General features: G+C 40.4%; 1 protein-coding gene across 1 annotated transcript in view; it reads left to right on the top strand.

Annotated features, from left to right (window-relative positions):
* The window catches only part of LOC144499722 (uncharacterized), a 44,021-nt gene extending 31,628 nt beyond the window's left edge, over positions 1–12,393 (top strand). The window contains exons 5-6 of the mRNA XM_078222063.1: positions 314–434; positions 2,522–12,393. Of these exons, the coding sequence (XP_078078189.1) occupies positions 314–434; positions 2,522–11,541 (9,141 nt within the window). The 3' untranslated portion in view covers positions 11,542–12,393. The remainder of the gene's footprint in view (positions 1–313; positions 435–2,521) is intronic.
* Positions 12,394–16,918: the final 4,525 nt, after the last annotated feature.

Here is a 16,918-nt window from a genome sequence, read left to right as displayed (position 1 = left end):
CATCAGTATCAAAATTCTGAGGGGATTAAACAGGTGTTACATCACTCATATTTAGGGGACCAAATGAACTATCTGGTTCATTAATGTCCTTTAGGGAAGGAAATCTGCTGTCCTTACCTGGTCTGGCCTACGCGCGACTTCAGAGCCACAGAAATGTGGTTGACTCTCAACTGCCCTCAGGCGACTAGGGATGGGCAATAAATGCTAACCAGCCAGCGACGCCCATGTCCCATGAATGAATTGAAAAAAATTGTCACTCAAACTGTAAATTTTCTGAATAGACATTTAATTAAGAGAATGCAATTTACCTCAGGTACGGTTGAAGGCAGTGACAGCCCCCCATGCTGAAAGAAAAATACATGTGTGTCGTGACTTCGGAAGACAGACACGTTCTGAAGTGCATGGCCAAGACTTGGAAACAAAGACCATCATTGGTAAGTTAAAGCAGTCATGATATTTTTAAAATTATGAAAGGTTTGATGTATCCAGGACACATTATCCAACAACCAAGAAGATAAATAGATGTTTTGTTCAAGGCATTTGTTAGTACCAATCTTGAGTTGTTGAACTCTATCTTGTATCCTGAGGGTTGTAACTTGCCTAATTGGAAGATGAGATGCTGCTCTTCCTGTTTGCATTGGGCTTCAGTGGAGCATTGGAGCAGGCCAGGGATGGACATGAGGGCATGAGAGCAAGATGCTGAGCTGAAATGGCAAGTGACAGGAAGGTGGGGGTCGTGCTTGTAGTCTGAACAAAGGTGTTCTGTAAAGCGGTCATACAGTCTGCATTTAGTCTTCCCAATGTAGAGGAGACCACATTGGGAGCAGCAAATGCAATAGACCAAATTGAAAGAAGTGCAAGTGAAACACTGCTTAACCAAAGGAGTGTTTGAGGCCTTGAATGCTGAGGAGGCAAAGGAGCAGGTGTCGCACCTTCTGTGATTGCAAGGGAAAGTGCCATGGGAAGGGGATGGGGAGTTGAGCATGATGGAGGAGTGGACTAGGGTGTTATGTAGGGAGTGGTCCTTGCAGAATGCTGATGGGGGCATGGGGGAAAACGTGTTTCATGGTAACATCACGCTGGAGTTGGCACCACAGTTGGTGGTGGAGGATCCTTTAAATGCAGAGGCTGGTGGGATGGAAAGTGTTGACAAGGGGAACCCTGTCATGGTTCTGGGAGGGAGATGAAGTGGAGGAACCTCAGTTAAGGAAAAAGGCAGACATTTCAGAAGTGCCATTTTCAAAAGTGGCATAATCAGAATAAATGCAACAGAGGCAGAAAAAGTGGTACAATCGGATGGAGTCCTTGCAGGAAGCAGGGTGTGAGGAGCTATAGTTGAAGTAACTGGGGAGTTGGTGGGTTTGCAATGAACTTTGGTGGCCAGTCTATCACCAAAAACACAAAGGTCAAGGGAGATGGACAATGTTGGAGACGAACAATGTGAAGGTGAGAGGGGTGGAAATTGGAAGCAAAATCAATTAAACTTTTCCAGATCCAGACAAGAGCATGAAGTGGCATCGATAGAGTTATCGATGTAACAGAGAAAGAGTTGTGGTTGGGACTGAGAAGGACTGGAAAAAGGAGTGTTCCACATAACTGGGGCCGTGCAGGTACCCATAGCCCCACCCTTTTATTTGCAGGAAGTGGGACAAGTTAAAGGAGAAATGATTTAGTGACACAAAATGTTCAGCGAGGCACTGGAGGGTGGTGGTGGACTGGGATTGTTCAGGCCTCTGCTCAAGGAAGAAACGGAGGGAGAACCCTTGGAACCTCCACTGGGGGATGGTAGTTGTCCATTTAAGAGCAAGACAGCAGATTAATGGTCACCTGACATGGAGGATCTACTGGGACTCATAGGGGGAATTGCCCCAGTGGTTGGAGCCCTCTTAGGCATAGAGACGCTTTGAGCTAGCTGCAGCCATGCATCTGCTGTACAATTCTTGTTAAATCCTTTTTATGTTTACTAATGGAGTCTCTGAAAGTGCATCATTACAGAGGTGTAGAAAGATTGGACATCCATTGTGAAGAGGAGGTAGTTAGGGATAGAGAAGTGGAAATTGTTGATATGACGTAGGGCACCAGAGGTATCATGAGTGTAGGTGGGAAGAGACTGGACAAGGGAAAAGAGGATGGAGTCAAGATAGGAAGAATTGAGTTCTGTGGGGCAGAAACAAGCTGATATAATGGGTCTACCAGGGCAGTCCTGTTTTGCGGATTTTGGGAAGGAGGTAGAAGTGGGCTATGCAGGGTCGGAGGCTGTGGAGGGAAAGTCTTCAGAAGCAGTGAGGTCAGTAACCAGCTTGGAAACAATGGCTTGATGTTTAGTGGTGCGGTCATGGTCCAGGGGGAGGTAGAAGGAAGTATCTGAGAGATGTCGCTCATCCACTGCGAGGCAGAGCTCAGTATGCCAGATAACAATGGTGCCACTGTAGGATTTGACCTGAGAGAATGTAGTGCAGCAAGTCCAGAGGGCAACTTATTGTTTGTTAATACTTTTTCTTGATCATTCTTGTGTTTGCAGTGCATGAACATGAAAAGATCTTGGGAACTGAAGATTCAAGCAATTGCAAGTTGCAAAACACTACCACAGAAGAAGGTGTTCAAAATTATAACCACCTCACAAAACAATATAGAAATGACAATCAAACCAACATTTTGCTGAATTCTTCAAAGTTAAGCGAAAATGCTGAACTACAGTCAGTGCCAGTTCAGTGCGACATTGCAAATGTGAAGCATAGTCGTCTGTCAAGAAACATTCATGCTTTTCGAGGAAATGATTGTGCTTTTGTTGAAATAAGTCAATACAAAACTGGCAATGCAATATTACCAAATTCAGCATCTGGCTCACAGACTTCCATTAGTGAGCCTCAAAATATGTTTCAAAATCAGCCAATAAACCATACTGATGACATTCTGAAAACAGATACTGAAAGTTGTTTGTCAATCAGCAAGCATGAAATCATCAGGACGTCACTACTGGATCTACAAACCAAATCACAATCTCTTCCAGTTGTTGCCGATAGCAACAGAAATAGTCAGCAAAGCTACTCATCAAACAATATTTATGTCCATTCACAAAGAGACAGTGAATCTTCATCGTTAAACTCAATTACAGGCCCAAGAAGTCTTGGCCTTGGCAACAGAGATGTGCAACAACAGAATTTGTCAAATAGTTCACTTAGTACTTCACAAAAAAAGGATGGTGCTGATTATTTAAATGACAGCAAATCAAAATCATCACATGTTTCAGTACATATTCCACACACTCCTCTGTTTTCCATATATACTCACAGCAGGTGGAATATTGATTTGCAAAATTGTGATGATGCCACTTTCCAAAGAGACAGTAGCAACGATTCTTTGCAAACCAGTAACCATAGACCCCTTAGTCCCCTTTCCCTGTCAGAACCAGTGTGCCAATCAAGAGCTACTTCATTTATGACGATCAACAGCAAAACTAAGCATCAATATTCAGGGTCAGATGACACTAACATTAATATACAAAGTACATGTAATGATCATTTACAAAGCAGTAGGGACAGAAGCGAAAGAACGCCTTTGTTTACATTCACAGGGAAAGAAAAATCTTCAGTAGATAATCTCACATCAAATGAGACCAGAGTGGAACCTGTCACATTAAGAGATGCAGATGGCCCCATGCCAGAAAGTGAAAATAACAGTTGGAAACACAGTTGTGAAAATGAGGGAAGAAGCACATCTTTATTACCAACTGAGCTAATTGGTAATGATTGCTTACAAAAAGTTAACCATGAAACTAGTCATGAACTTCCAGCAGATCCAAAATGTGTAACAAATATAATTCATCACGATAGTGCATTACTGAGCAATCAATCAAAAACTGATGGTGTCTCCTTAGACAGTATGGGTACTGCTTCTTCACAAAATGGTGAATCAGAAATGAGTAATGCAACAGAAATGGCTATAACACAATCTCCAAACCACAAAACATTTGGTTCCCAAAGTCTGTCATCAACCAACAATGCCCTTTTGAATATAAATTCTAAACAAAACAACAGACCGACATCTGGCATAACACTATCAACAGATCAAGTGCTCAGCTACAAGTTTCATGTACGTTCCACCTATGAATACCTTTTACTAGATGATTCAGTCAAGAGTACTGACATAACTGCAGATGCAACAGTTAATGAGCATAAATCTGATTCAAACTGTGTTCTATCAATATCAGACACAAATGAAACATCTCCTTCAGATATCAGTATGAAAAATACTTCACAGAATTGGCCATCTCACACTGTCAATAGCAATTTGCCCGAAATACATAGTGTTCATGATGTCCAAAATTATAAATTTGAAAAGACCACACTACCATCAGTTGTAGTGCAATGTTCGTTTACAATTACCAACAAAGGTAACTCATCAAAGTATTACCCAAACAGCGAAAACAGCAATGATGCACAGAAAAACGTATCTGAAACAGTAAATGAGGAACCTGTCACATCCGATTTGAAGCAAAATACTTTATTGACATATTCCTCCCTTAAAGGAGGCAACGAATACTTACCAAAGGATAAATCTAACAACAACAATAAACTTTCAGTACGAGATTCACTGAGTGGCCAAGAGCCTCGTACAAATTTCATAGACAGCCAAGATAAATCATTAACTAATTTCCCACTCAGTGATAATACCACCATGAGTCCAGGAACCATTAAGAATGCAGAAAATTACCAATCTGAAAAAAATATTCCAATTTCACCGGAAGACTTAATGAGTGACCTGCGGTCCCCTACAAATACTCGTGATAATATGGACAAATTACTGATTCATTCCCCAATGAGATCGGGTGTTATCCAGAATTTAGAAAATGGCCAATCTGAAAACTACAAAGTTATTTCATTATCCGACACACCAACTGACTTGAAGACACCTTCAGGTATTACACATGGTACGAAAAGTACACTTCAAAATTGCGAACGGAACAGTGCTGACACCACAATGCTGAGAGGAATTATTAAAGATGGCAAAAAAACAGATAAATCTAAGACGGTTGGTGCTCTTTCTATACTGGATCCAGTTTTTAACCAGTTGTCTCTCGTGGATAACAGACATTGCAATGAACACAAACCACTGTGTCATCCTCTCAGCAGTGTTGATGTCACAAGGAACAGGAACAGTCTTGATTGTTTGAAAAATAGCAAATCTGAAAGCCACGCTGCAGTTGTGTCAAATAAAGGGGCTCACCAACTGTCTCCTATAGATACCACATCCAACAAAGATCAACAACTGAATTATTTGCCAAACAGTGCTGAAATATCAAGAGAAACAGAGCAGGACAAAGCAAAAGCTACTTATCCATCTTCATGCCTGGGTCCAGCGATCAGCAAACCATCTACTGCAACTAACACACCCAAATATAGAGACGAGTCACTGAATTGCTCATTTAACAATTCTACTTTCACTGTGGATACTGAATTTAAAAAGCATTCGCAGAAGGATAACTCAGAAATCAGTGGTGTGGATCTTTCAGCAGATCCACTGCAAAGTACTGCTATGGAATATCTGCCAGAATCTCCTGCAGCAATCATCAATATAAGGAAAAATGGACTTGGGCATTATTCAAGAAATGTAACTGATGCCTGTTGCGATGAAGGGCCCTGTGATCAATACAAATCTAAGCGTTTGGGTAAAACAGATCAAGCACTTTCATCACCACCTGGGATGACTGCGCTGTGGCTGACTTCAAATATCATACCTAACAACCAGAACAAACCATTGATTCATCCTTTACACAGCAATGATATCTATGCAGAGAGCGAAAGCAATCAGTTTTTACAAAAGATCAAATCTGAAAGCCATTTTACAGACCCATCACCAGAAATATTAACCGCTTTACAGTCCACTGTCACTGATATCAAGAAAGGTGCTATGCACATTGATCCATCAAAGGTAACTGAAATTGCCCATGATGAGAGAACTTCTGACAAAAATGTGGAAACTTACCAATCAGAAAATCATGGTGCAACTTCACTGGGCGGAGTGACTGGCCAGAGAACGGGAGGGGAAGAATCTCAACAGCATTTGACCCCAAATAATGGTGACATCACATTGGATAGAAGATTGAATAAAGATAATATACAGCAAAACAAATCGGAGATTGCCCATATATCATCAGCAATGGATTCAGTGATTGGTCAACAGTTTTCAACAGCTATTCCACACGGGAATAAATATCAGTCACTGAATTATTCACCAAACAGCCCAGCTGTCACTGCGGACAGAGGAAGCAATAAACATTTCCAGAAGGACAATACTGGACCTACACTGCCTGATTCACTGTCTGACCAGCCATCTCCTATAAACCCACACAAACCATTGACCCATTTCCCACTCAGTGATGACAACAATCTGGGTGCAGAAGTTACCAAGAATGCTGGAAATGCTCAACCTGGGGAAAGCAGTTCGATTCCATCACCAGGTGCACTAAATGATCAAAAGTCTCCTCCTAATTCACAAAGTAACTTCGACAAACCACTGACTCGTTCCTTGGAGAGAGGTGACATAGAAACAAATGAGAATTTACAACAGCACAAATCTATAATCAGCCCTGTCACTTCACCAGTATATCCCTTCACTCCTCCTCATTCTGCTGTGGGTGCTGCCAATGTGAAGAAAAATACACTGCAGCATTATGTAACAAAGGTAACTGACATTTATCATCGTAAGAGACCAACTGGCAAATTCAAATTAAATGTTTTGCATAAAACAAAGAGTGCGCCCTCGCCTTCAGCTGCAGTGACCAGCCAGTGGCTCCCTGAAAATACCCCTCAAAGCAGCAATGAAGACAAATCAAAGACCCTCTCCCTGGTCAGAGATGACATCAGTTTGATAGCAGGTAGCGAAACTACAGAGACATGCCAGTCTGACAAAAACAGTGCAGTTTCATCAGATAAACTGAATGGACAATGGACCCGTAAAAATATCACACAAGGCAGGAGAAATATATTGCAGGATCCTTCCCTAAATATTGATGGCATCACTGTGGACAGAGAAGCTAATAACACTTGTGATGCAGTGAATACATTTGAGACCAAGTCTATGCCTTCAACAGTGAACCAGGTATCCAGCCAGTTGTACCCTACAGACATTGCGCACAGGTATGAAGACAAGTCACTAAGTCATTGGGTAAACAATGTTGCTGTCAATGTACACCGAGAAAGTCCTGATTATTTGGAAAAATGCAAACATGAAACTAAAAGTGCACTGTTGTCAGGAGATAAAGTTACTCAACAAAAATCTCTTGCAAGTACAATACATAGCTATAAGGACAAGCTACTGAGTTATTCATCAGCTGGGACTGATGTCAATTCGATTAATCGGGATGAATTTTACTCACGCCACATACTTCCAGCACTTGATCCAATGTCCAGCTACCGTTCTTCTAAGAATGTCGCAGACAGCAGTAAATGTAAAACATCGAATTGTTCACTGAACTGTGCTTCAGTTACTGCAGATATTGGAGTCAATGAGCATTTACAAAAGGACTCACCAGAAACTAACACCATCCTAGCAATAGATTCATTACATGACATAAAGTCCACTCTGACTATCACAGATATCAAGAATGATAAACGATTCTGCAATGAACCTAAGGTAACTGAAATTGTTCCTGATAAGGAGTCTTTGGATCTGTTTAAAATATCAGATGAAGCAAACAGTACACCCTTATCACTAACTCCAGTCACCAGCGAGTGGTTTCCTACAATTCTCTCTCATAACAACAAAAGCTATTCACAGCCTCATTCCCCACTTAGTGGAAATGCCACAATGGACAGGGGACGTGATGAATATTTGCAAAAGGATATCCGTGATCTTTCAACAACACCAGGTTCATTGACCGACCAACAGTTTCCTACAACTAGCAGAAATAACAGCATGAGCAAGTCAGCCACTCATTCTCCATTCAGGAGTCCAGGAGGTGTCAATAATTTAGAAAATTACCAATCGGGAAACCATGGTAGAATTTCACAGGATAGAGAGACTGACCAGAGAACTCCAACAAATGTCACACCAACAGAGAAAGAAATGCAACAAAATTTGTCCCCAAATAATGGTGACATCACTTTGGATAGAAGATTGAATAAAGGTAATATACAGCAAAATAAATCGGAGATTCCCCATATATCAGCGGCAGATTCAGTGATTGGGCAACGTTTTTCAACAACTATTCCACGCAGGAATAAATATCAGTCACTGAATTATTCACCAAACAGCCCAGCTGTCACTGCGGACAGAGGAAGCAATAAACAATTACAAAAGGACAATACTGGACCTACACTGCCTGATTCACTGTCTGACCAGCCATCTCCTATAAACCCACACAAACCATTGACCCATTTCCCACTCAGTGATGACAACAATCTGGGTGCAGAAGTTACCAAGAATGCTGGAAATGCTCAACCTGGGGAAAGCAGTTCGATTCCATCACCAGGTGCACTAAGTGATCAAAAGTCTCCTCCTACTAATTCACAAAGTAACTTCGATAAACCACTGATTCGTTCCTTGGAGAGAGGTGACATAGAAACAAATGAGAATTTACAACAGCACAATACTATAATCAGCCCAGTCACTTCACCAGTATATCTCTTCACTCCTCCTCATTTGGCTGTGGGTGCTGCCAATGTGAAGAAAAATACACTGCAGCATTATGTAACAAAGGTAACTGACATTTACCATCGTAAGAGACCAACTGGCAAATTCAAATTAAATGTTTTGCATAAAACAAAGAGTGCGCCCTCGCCTTCAGCTGCAGTGACCAGCCAGTGGCTCCCTGAAAATACCCCTCAAAGCAGCAATGAAGACAAATCAAAGACCCTCTCCCTGGTCAGAGATGACATCAGTTTGATAGCAGGTAGCGAAACTACAGAGACATGCCAGTCTGACAAAAACAGTGCAGTTTCATCAGATAAACTGAATGGACAACGGACCCGTAAAAATATCACAGAAGGCAGGAGAAATGTATTGCAGGATCCTTCCCTAAATATTGATGGCATCACTGTGGACAGAGAAGCTAATAATACTTGTGATGCAGTGAATACATTTGAGACCAAGTCTATGCCTTCAACAGTGAACCAGGTATCCAGCCAGTTGTACCCTACAGACATTGTGCATAGCAATGAAGACAAGTCACTAAGTCATTGGGTAAACAATGTTGCCATCAATGTACACCGAGAAAGTCCTGATTATTTGGAAAAATGCAAACATGAAACTAAAAGTGCACTGTTGTCAGGAGATAAAGTTACTCAACAAAAATCTCCTACCAGGACAACACACGGTTATAAGGACATGCCACTGAGTTATTTGCCAGCCAGGACTGATGTTGATGTGATTAATCAGGATTATAATCGGGACAAATTTAAGACAAGCCATAGAATTGCATCACTCTATCCAGTGTCCAGCCACCATTCTCCTCAGACACACACTAATAAATGTGAGACAGTGAATTGTTCACTGAACTGTGCTACTGTCAGTGCAGATATTGGTGTCAATGAACATTTAAAAGTGGACTCACTAGAAACTAACACAATTCCAGCATTAGGTTCACTAAATGACACGCAGTCCACAACCACTATCACAGATATCAAGAAAAATCTCAGGCTGAATTATTCATCGCACCTTACTGAAACCTATCATGATAAAATACCTTACAAAAGGTTAAACTTTAAAGATTTACGTAAAACTAATAGTGCGCCCTCATCACCATCTAAGATGACCGGACATTGGCTCACCACTGATATCATTCACAACAATCAAGACAAGTCATCAACTCATTGCACACTGAGTGGGGAATTTATAACGAACAGAAGAAGTAATAGCTGTTTACAGAAATACAAACTTGAAACCGGCGATGAATTTTCTTTGGTTGAACAACAGTCCCCTTTAAATATCAGAAAAAGCAAACCAGGCAAATCACCTGTTCATTCTCCAAATAGAAGTGACTTTGTAATGGACACAGCAGTTATCAGGAATCTAGAAAATTGTCAACCTAAAAACAATAGAAGAACTTTCTTATTGCCTGATACAGACATTGCATGGGACAAAAATACAAAGTTTCAGAATTGCTTTCCAACCAGTGATCAGTCTTTGAATGAACAATGTGATGTTAATATGAAGCGCTATAAATCAGAAACTGACAATACTGTTTCATCACGGGATCTGTTGATTGATCAAGACTCTTTTATAAGTGTCACATGCAGCAAGAAAAGTAAGTACTTGAGAGAGACGACAAGAAGTGGTGATATCACTTTGGCCAGAAGATACTATGGCAATTGTGAACAACTTAATAAGGATTTAATCAACGATATTTCTTCGCCACATGATTTGTCACCCACTCTTCTGTCTCCCACTGATATTGTACGTAACAACAGGAATGTAACATGTGATCATTCACCAAATCGTGTTGACTTCCCTGCACAAGACTTTGACAATGCAAAAAGAGATGGCAAAATATTCAGACGCAGAAGGAAAGCATTCTGTGGAGAAACATTTCAGAACCAGACAATGGGAATGAAAAATGCAAATATTTCTACCTCACCGCAGCAAAGCTCTCCAAATGAGGACCAAATTGATTCCAATATCACAGAGCTTAATAATTTTCGCAATAGATTGAATGCCTACAATGATTTTTATCAATTCAGAGCAAGTTCCTCTAGTTTTGATGAAGATGATACAGTCAACAATAACTTAGGGACAGGGACATCCAGATTTTCAAAAAAACACTGCAGGTTTACACGTTCTCCAAGGCCCAGTCCACAGAATGTTCCACGTATATTTGATGGTATGTATAAGGCAAAAAGTTTGAAAGACATTAATTCAGATTATAACCAATCCCCCTTCCAAGATCATGAAAACGTATTTTCCACCAGCAGCTTGCATAATCCTAAACTAACTGTTCGCAACAGGCAATCTCGCCCAAATCTCCAGGTTTCAAATTGTATAAAATCTCGTAGACTTTCTCAATCATATTCTGATTTGCCTTCCTCTAATGAGAATGAGCCTGACTATAACAATTGGACTTCATACCATGGCAGTAAATTTAGTGAGTTATTGATTGGAAATGTTTCCGAAGAAGAGAAAAAGGAAGAAACACACCTTAAGAACCTGAAAAGAGTACTGGTAGAGGACAAATTGTGGAAACCTGGATATCTGCACAAGGAAGCCTCATCTCCAAGAAGTGAGGATGTTTTCAATCCACACACCAGTAAAGTAAATCAGGATCCAGGGGTGAATGATGATGCGGGACAGAATGATGAATATTTTCCTGTAGACATTAAAATATTCTGGCCCAAGGAAAATCCCTCCGATATAATGAGACTTCTAAGTTCTTCATCCACGGGGAGTAAAATATCAGAGGACAGTCTTTCACCACAGCAACACCATTCACCAGTTGTGATTGACAAACGGAATTTCTCTTGTTACTCAGATACAAATTCAGACACCACTACTGATGACGAGTACTTTTTGGATGGCAATGGAACTGTAAAGGAATCTGCATTATAATACTAATCACTGTACATAAGTTTGAATGGCAGTGTATTTTATTGATTTGTAACAAATCATCTTTTATGACCCCTGTTGTTGGCAGTCATAGTCATCCCAATATGTGTCAAGTATGACACTAAAATACTTAGGAGTATCGATATTTGTCTGTATTTTCAAAATGTATAATATAGTTGTCGTTTTCAGTTCTCTTTGGCACTTTAACAGGGAACAAGCTCTCTTATTGCTAGAACCATTTATATTTCACTTTAACATTCTTTCGGTGGACTTTATTCATAGCAATGGACAATGCATATTTGGATGCAGTTGTGTCTATTTATATTAATGTGCACAAAAATGGCCATCCACTCTAAAAGCATAAACATAGGTTTTGGTTTAAAACATGATAGATTAATATTTTGTATAAGATCTTTTGTGAGATTTGTAAAGCGGGATTTCATCTGAAACATTATTATGCCTCATATACTGATGGACCTGTTGTGCAATTCAAGTCTTTTCTGAAATCATGTTTTCAGCTGCTGCCAGTTTCTGTTTTTTTATCATATCTGATTGAAAGTTTTTATTGCTAAAAATTCTTTGATCATCAAAAATATATTTAAGGGGCAAGGCAAAATATTTTGCAATAGAACATGCTGCTTGTTTGATTATAGATTTGATTATAGTATGTATAAATAATACTGTTAACTAAATGTTAAAATAGTCAGATAAGAAATTATGGTGCTAATAACATAGTGTCTGTATTTTTGCATTTGCAGTTAACTTCCAGATGTTTGGGCTTTGAACAAAGTGATTGTATAAAAAGTGTGTACTTCTTTGTGTATTTTCCAATCAATGAACTATACATAAATAAAGACAGAAAACAAAGCTTTTATTGTATGTTGAGGCTATAAATGTAAGTGCAAGAGCAAAATTCCACCCCCCTCCACCCCCTCATGTTTTACAGCGGTGGAGGCAGGTTATCATTGGCCGCCAGTGGGATCTTCCAGTCCTGCCGATGCCTACGGCATTATGTGTGGCTCACCGATCCCGCCACCAGGGAACCCACTGCAGGGGGTCTCCTTCCGCAGTTCCAAGGGATCCTGCCGACAGGAAGGGCCAGAAAATCTCGCCCCAAATTTGGGAGATTTTCACTTGTATTTGAGAAACGCAAATTTAGATTCTTTTGTAAAAGGACTTGCATCCCAACCTAGCTGAATAATAACAAAGGAAAAGTCCGCATTGATATAGCAACTTTAGCCTCAGGATGTCACAGTCTTTCACAGCCAATGAACTACTTTTGAGGTATAATCAATGTTGGAATGCAAGCAAATGCAAGGCGGCACGGTAGCACAGTGGTTAGCACTGCTGCTTCACAGCTCCAGGGTCCCGGGTTCGATTCCCGGCTCGGGTCACTGTCTGTGTGGAGTTTGCACATTCTCCTCGTGTTTGCGTGGGTTTCCTCCGGGTGCTCCGGTTTCCTCCCACAGTCCAAAGATGTGCGGGTTAGGTTGATTGGCCAGGTTAAAATTGCCCCTGAGATGCGTAGGTTAGAGGGATTAGCGGGTAAATATGTGGGGGTAGGGCCTGGGTGGGATTGTGGTCGGTGCAGACTCGATGGGCCGAATGGCCTCCTTCTGCACTGTAGGGTTTCTATGATTCTATGATTCTCTCACTGCACATGGAAGCGAGTTAGCAACATATTCTCTGTCTTTGAATTGATTTGATAGATGGCAACTGAGCCAAGTATCTGATGGTGCCGATCTATTGATTACATTCAATGTCTTGAAATGTGGCAAAGCCCTTGAAAACAGGTAAGGTACTGGAATCAATAGTTAATAAAGTTCCATACATTATACTGAGTTTTTAACAACACACTAGTTAGACCATCCTTGGATTGTTTGTTCACCATACCACAAAAAGAAACATATAGAAGAATCAGAGACAGGACAAGGAGGAGGCATATACATGATATTTATATCGCACTTTTAATGTGATTAAACAGCCCTAGGTGTTTTACAGGAGCATTACAAAACAAAGAATGACACGGAGCCACATAAGGAGATATATGACCAAAGGAAAAGTGAAGTATAGATGCAGAGAGGTGTAGAGAGGAAATTGCAGAGCTTGGGGCCTGGGCAACTGACCGCATAGGCCACCTAAAGTGGAACAAATTATAACTTGAGGCCAGAATCAGAGGGGTGCAGATATCTGAGATTTATGGTGCGGGAGGGGATTATAGAGATAGGGATGGGCAAGACCATGGAGGGATCTGAAAACAAGAGTGAGAAATTTAAGTAAAGATGTTGCTTGACTTTTGCTTGAATTAAACAATCCCAACTATAAAAGAAATAAGCCATGAGAAAAAAACAGTGCATTTCAAAGCCCTGCAGTCTGTAAAAGGTGTTAAGGGTGACCAAGGCACACAAATATTAAGTAGCACATAGATGGATGCAGAATATTACTTTAAAATTCAGAAGGAAAGTTCTTCCAGAAGACATAACTAAAAATTAATGAATAATAAATTCAAAACAGATGTTAAGAATAATTTATTGACTTGTGTCTCTGCCATTTGGCTCATGGAAGTGAAGATGGGGACCGTACCAGGGCAAACCATATTTGCAGTCCCCTTCATAAAGTTCTAAATCTGCTTTTACATATTTATAATATTTTCCTGCAGCACAAGTGATGAAGCTGCAGATTAATGTTTTGACAATCTTATTGCACTTTAAGTGTAACTACTTGGGCTGGATTTTCATCTCTGGATTAGGGAAACACAAGTTGGGGCAGTTCCCATCTTTGTCGACCTGAACCCATCTCCTCTCCCCATCACCACCAAGTTTTCATCTTCCAGAGAAGTGGGTGGGCAAAATCTCTAGACAGGCCTGAGGCAGCATTAGAAGAGAACGGATGTCAAGGTGGGTTGGCTAGAAGGCAACAAAAACAGAAAATGCTGGAAAATCTCAGCAGGTCTGACAGCAGCTGTAGAGAGAGAACAGAGTAAGAAGTCTAATAACACCAGGTTAAAGTCCAACAGGTTTATTTGGTAGCAAATGCCACTCCATTTGCTGCCAAATAAACCTGTTGGACTTTAACCTGGTGTTGTTAGACTTCTTACTGTGTTTACCCCAGTCCAACGCCGGCATCTCCACATCGAGAGAGAACAGAACCAACGTTTCAAGTCTGGATGACCCTTCGTCAGAGACAAGAACAAAGACTACTGTTTTTGGCTAGTAATGGTAGATAGACAGTAAGGCAACCAAAATGGCATTCAAGGTGTACAGATAAAGTGCAACAATTGCCATCTTGGTGCAGGCATTAACGTGCATGCAGTGAATGTCTGTTGAAATTATGCAGTGTAGATTATGCAGACCATGACATCAATCAGTATCCCCTCTCTTAAGGCCACCCAACTGAATACATGTTAAATGTAGGAAGGATTTATTTTATTTGGTCTTTGCTACAATTCTACATATTTTTGGTGTTTTGCATTATTGTTCCAAATTTCAGGTGCTTAAGTACTTCCTGCTTTTTCACAAACCAGTTGCTCACTGATATAGGTGCAGTGGCTGGGAGAACGAGCAGAGACCAAAAAGAGTAGGACAAGCTGCTAAAAGAGGGAGGAGAAGGAGGAAGGGGTGAAGATCGGTCAGAGGCCATATCTGCCCTGTGTATTCCGGAAACAATTCTCCTACCTGGAGCTAGCAAAGAATAATCTGTGAGACATCTGCATTTCACTAAGGAGGTCTTCATTGAAATTTGTCATCTGCTTCAACCACAACTCTAAGCTCAGCAGGACAAGATGCAGTGTTAATTATTACGGTAAATATTAATGCCTCTGGTTCCTTCCAGTTTGGAGCTGGAGATATGAGTGTTTTCCTGCAGTTTTCTATCCACTGTTGCACAAGGGAGATCACTGATGCGCTCTACTCAAAGAAAACTAACTACATTTAATTCTCTCTTGCCAGAAACAAGCAAGTGAAGCAAGCATGTGTTCGATTGGCTGGTGCCGGGTGGTATTGAAGTCAGATTTTGATCAAACCTGGATCTTTTTCTATGCCTCTGACATTATTTCCAATGCTTTGTGTATTCACACATAAATGTAGTCATACCCTTCAGAATCATTTGCCATTTTCATAATTTTCCTTTTACTATTCTTCTTAACTGATGTCCAACCTACCCAATGACATTCAACCACTCATTTATTGATTATTTTGGCCATCATCCACTTTACTGATTCCTCGTTAATCTTTTTTGTTAATACATTGACATCCCTCTAGTTCAGAAGAAACCCATTCTATCTGTTAAGGGTCTACTGGCCCCATGACCTCTTCCAATGCCCTGAGAATGTGAAGCCCTCCATTCTACATTGTCATTCTGCATAAAACAAATAAGTAGAAGCTCAATTAGAAACTCACTTATAAACATATGGAGCAATGCGAACTTTTCATGTGAAATGCATTAAAATCATAGACATGTAATGAGTTGAAGTCTGAATGATATATAGTTATAATTTAAAGTTTCAAAATGGAACTTGGAAAATGTATGTTTCCTCAGACCCTCTCAAAACCCCATGTCAGGGCATTTGCCCAGTGTATTTATTGAAGAAACATGTTATCTGTTGTATTTTTTTTATTCTGTTCTGTGCCCCTGAATTCTACCCCACTCTTTGTTGCTAGTGTGGGGAGCTGATGAGAAATCCTGTCTCCAATGTACTTGATCTGTGTCTATGTCCATCTCAGCACCTATTTCCCCCTAACTGCCTCAGCTCATCTGTTGCTGAAAACCTCATCCATTCCTTTGTCACCTTTACAATGCTCTCCTGGCCAGCCTCCCATCTTCCACCCTTCAAAAATGTAACTGATCCAAAACTCTTTTCCCCCATATCCAAACACACCAAGTCCATTCGCTTTTCAATCCTGTGCTGGTTTAGTTACTTTGCCTCCCAGTTTGGCAACATCTCAATTTTAAAATTCTTATCCTTGTTTCAAATCCCTCTATTGTCTCACTCCTCTCTATTGCTGTAACCTCTTACAACCCTCTGAGATCACTTGTGCTCATCCAATACTAGCCTCTTGCTCATCTCCCAATTATAATACCACTTCATCATTGGTTACCTGTCCTCCTATCTCCTGTTTGTATCAATGTCAAATCTTACTTTGACACTTTTGGATAAGTTAAAATCATTAAATCATTGAACAGGAACACATAAACAATAATTACTCCCTTGTTAGAGGTACACAAACCTAAGTTTGAAATTAGGACAAAACTAACAACTTATTAAATTATAATTTTAATTCCTTTTATTGTACTTCAATTCCTCAGTTGTCCACCAGTTGCAAAAATTCTCAAGTATAACAGTGGATAATATGCTCCCTTTCCAGGCACAGCCGGATTTGGA

Source organism: Mustelus asterias, chromosome 10, assembly GCF_964213995.1.
Source record: "Mustelus asterias chromosome 10, sMusAst1.hap1.1, whole genome shotgun sequence".
NCBI lineage: Eukaryota > Metazoa > Chordata > Chondrichthyes > Carcharhiniformes > Triakidae > Mustelus > Mustelus asterias.
Note: the sequence above shows the minus strand (reverse complement) of the source record. Positions and strands in the feature narration are given on the sequence as shown.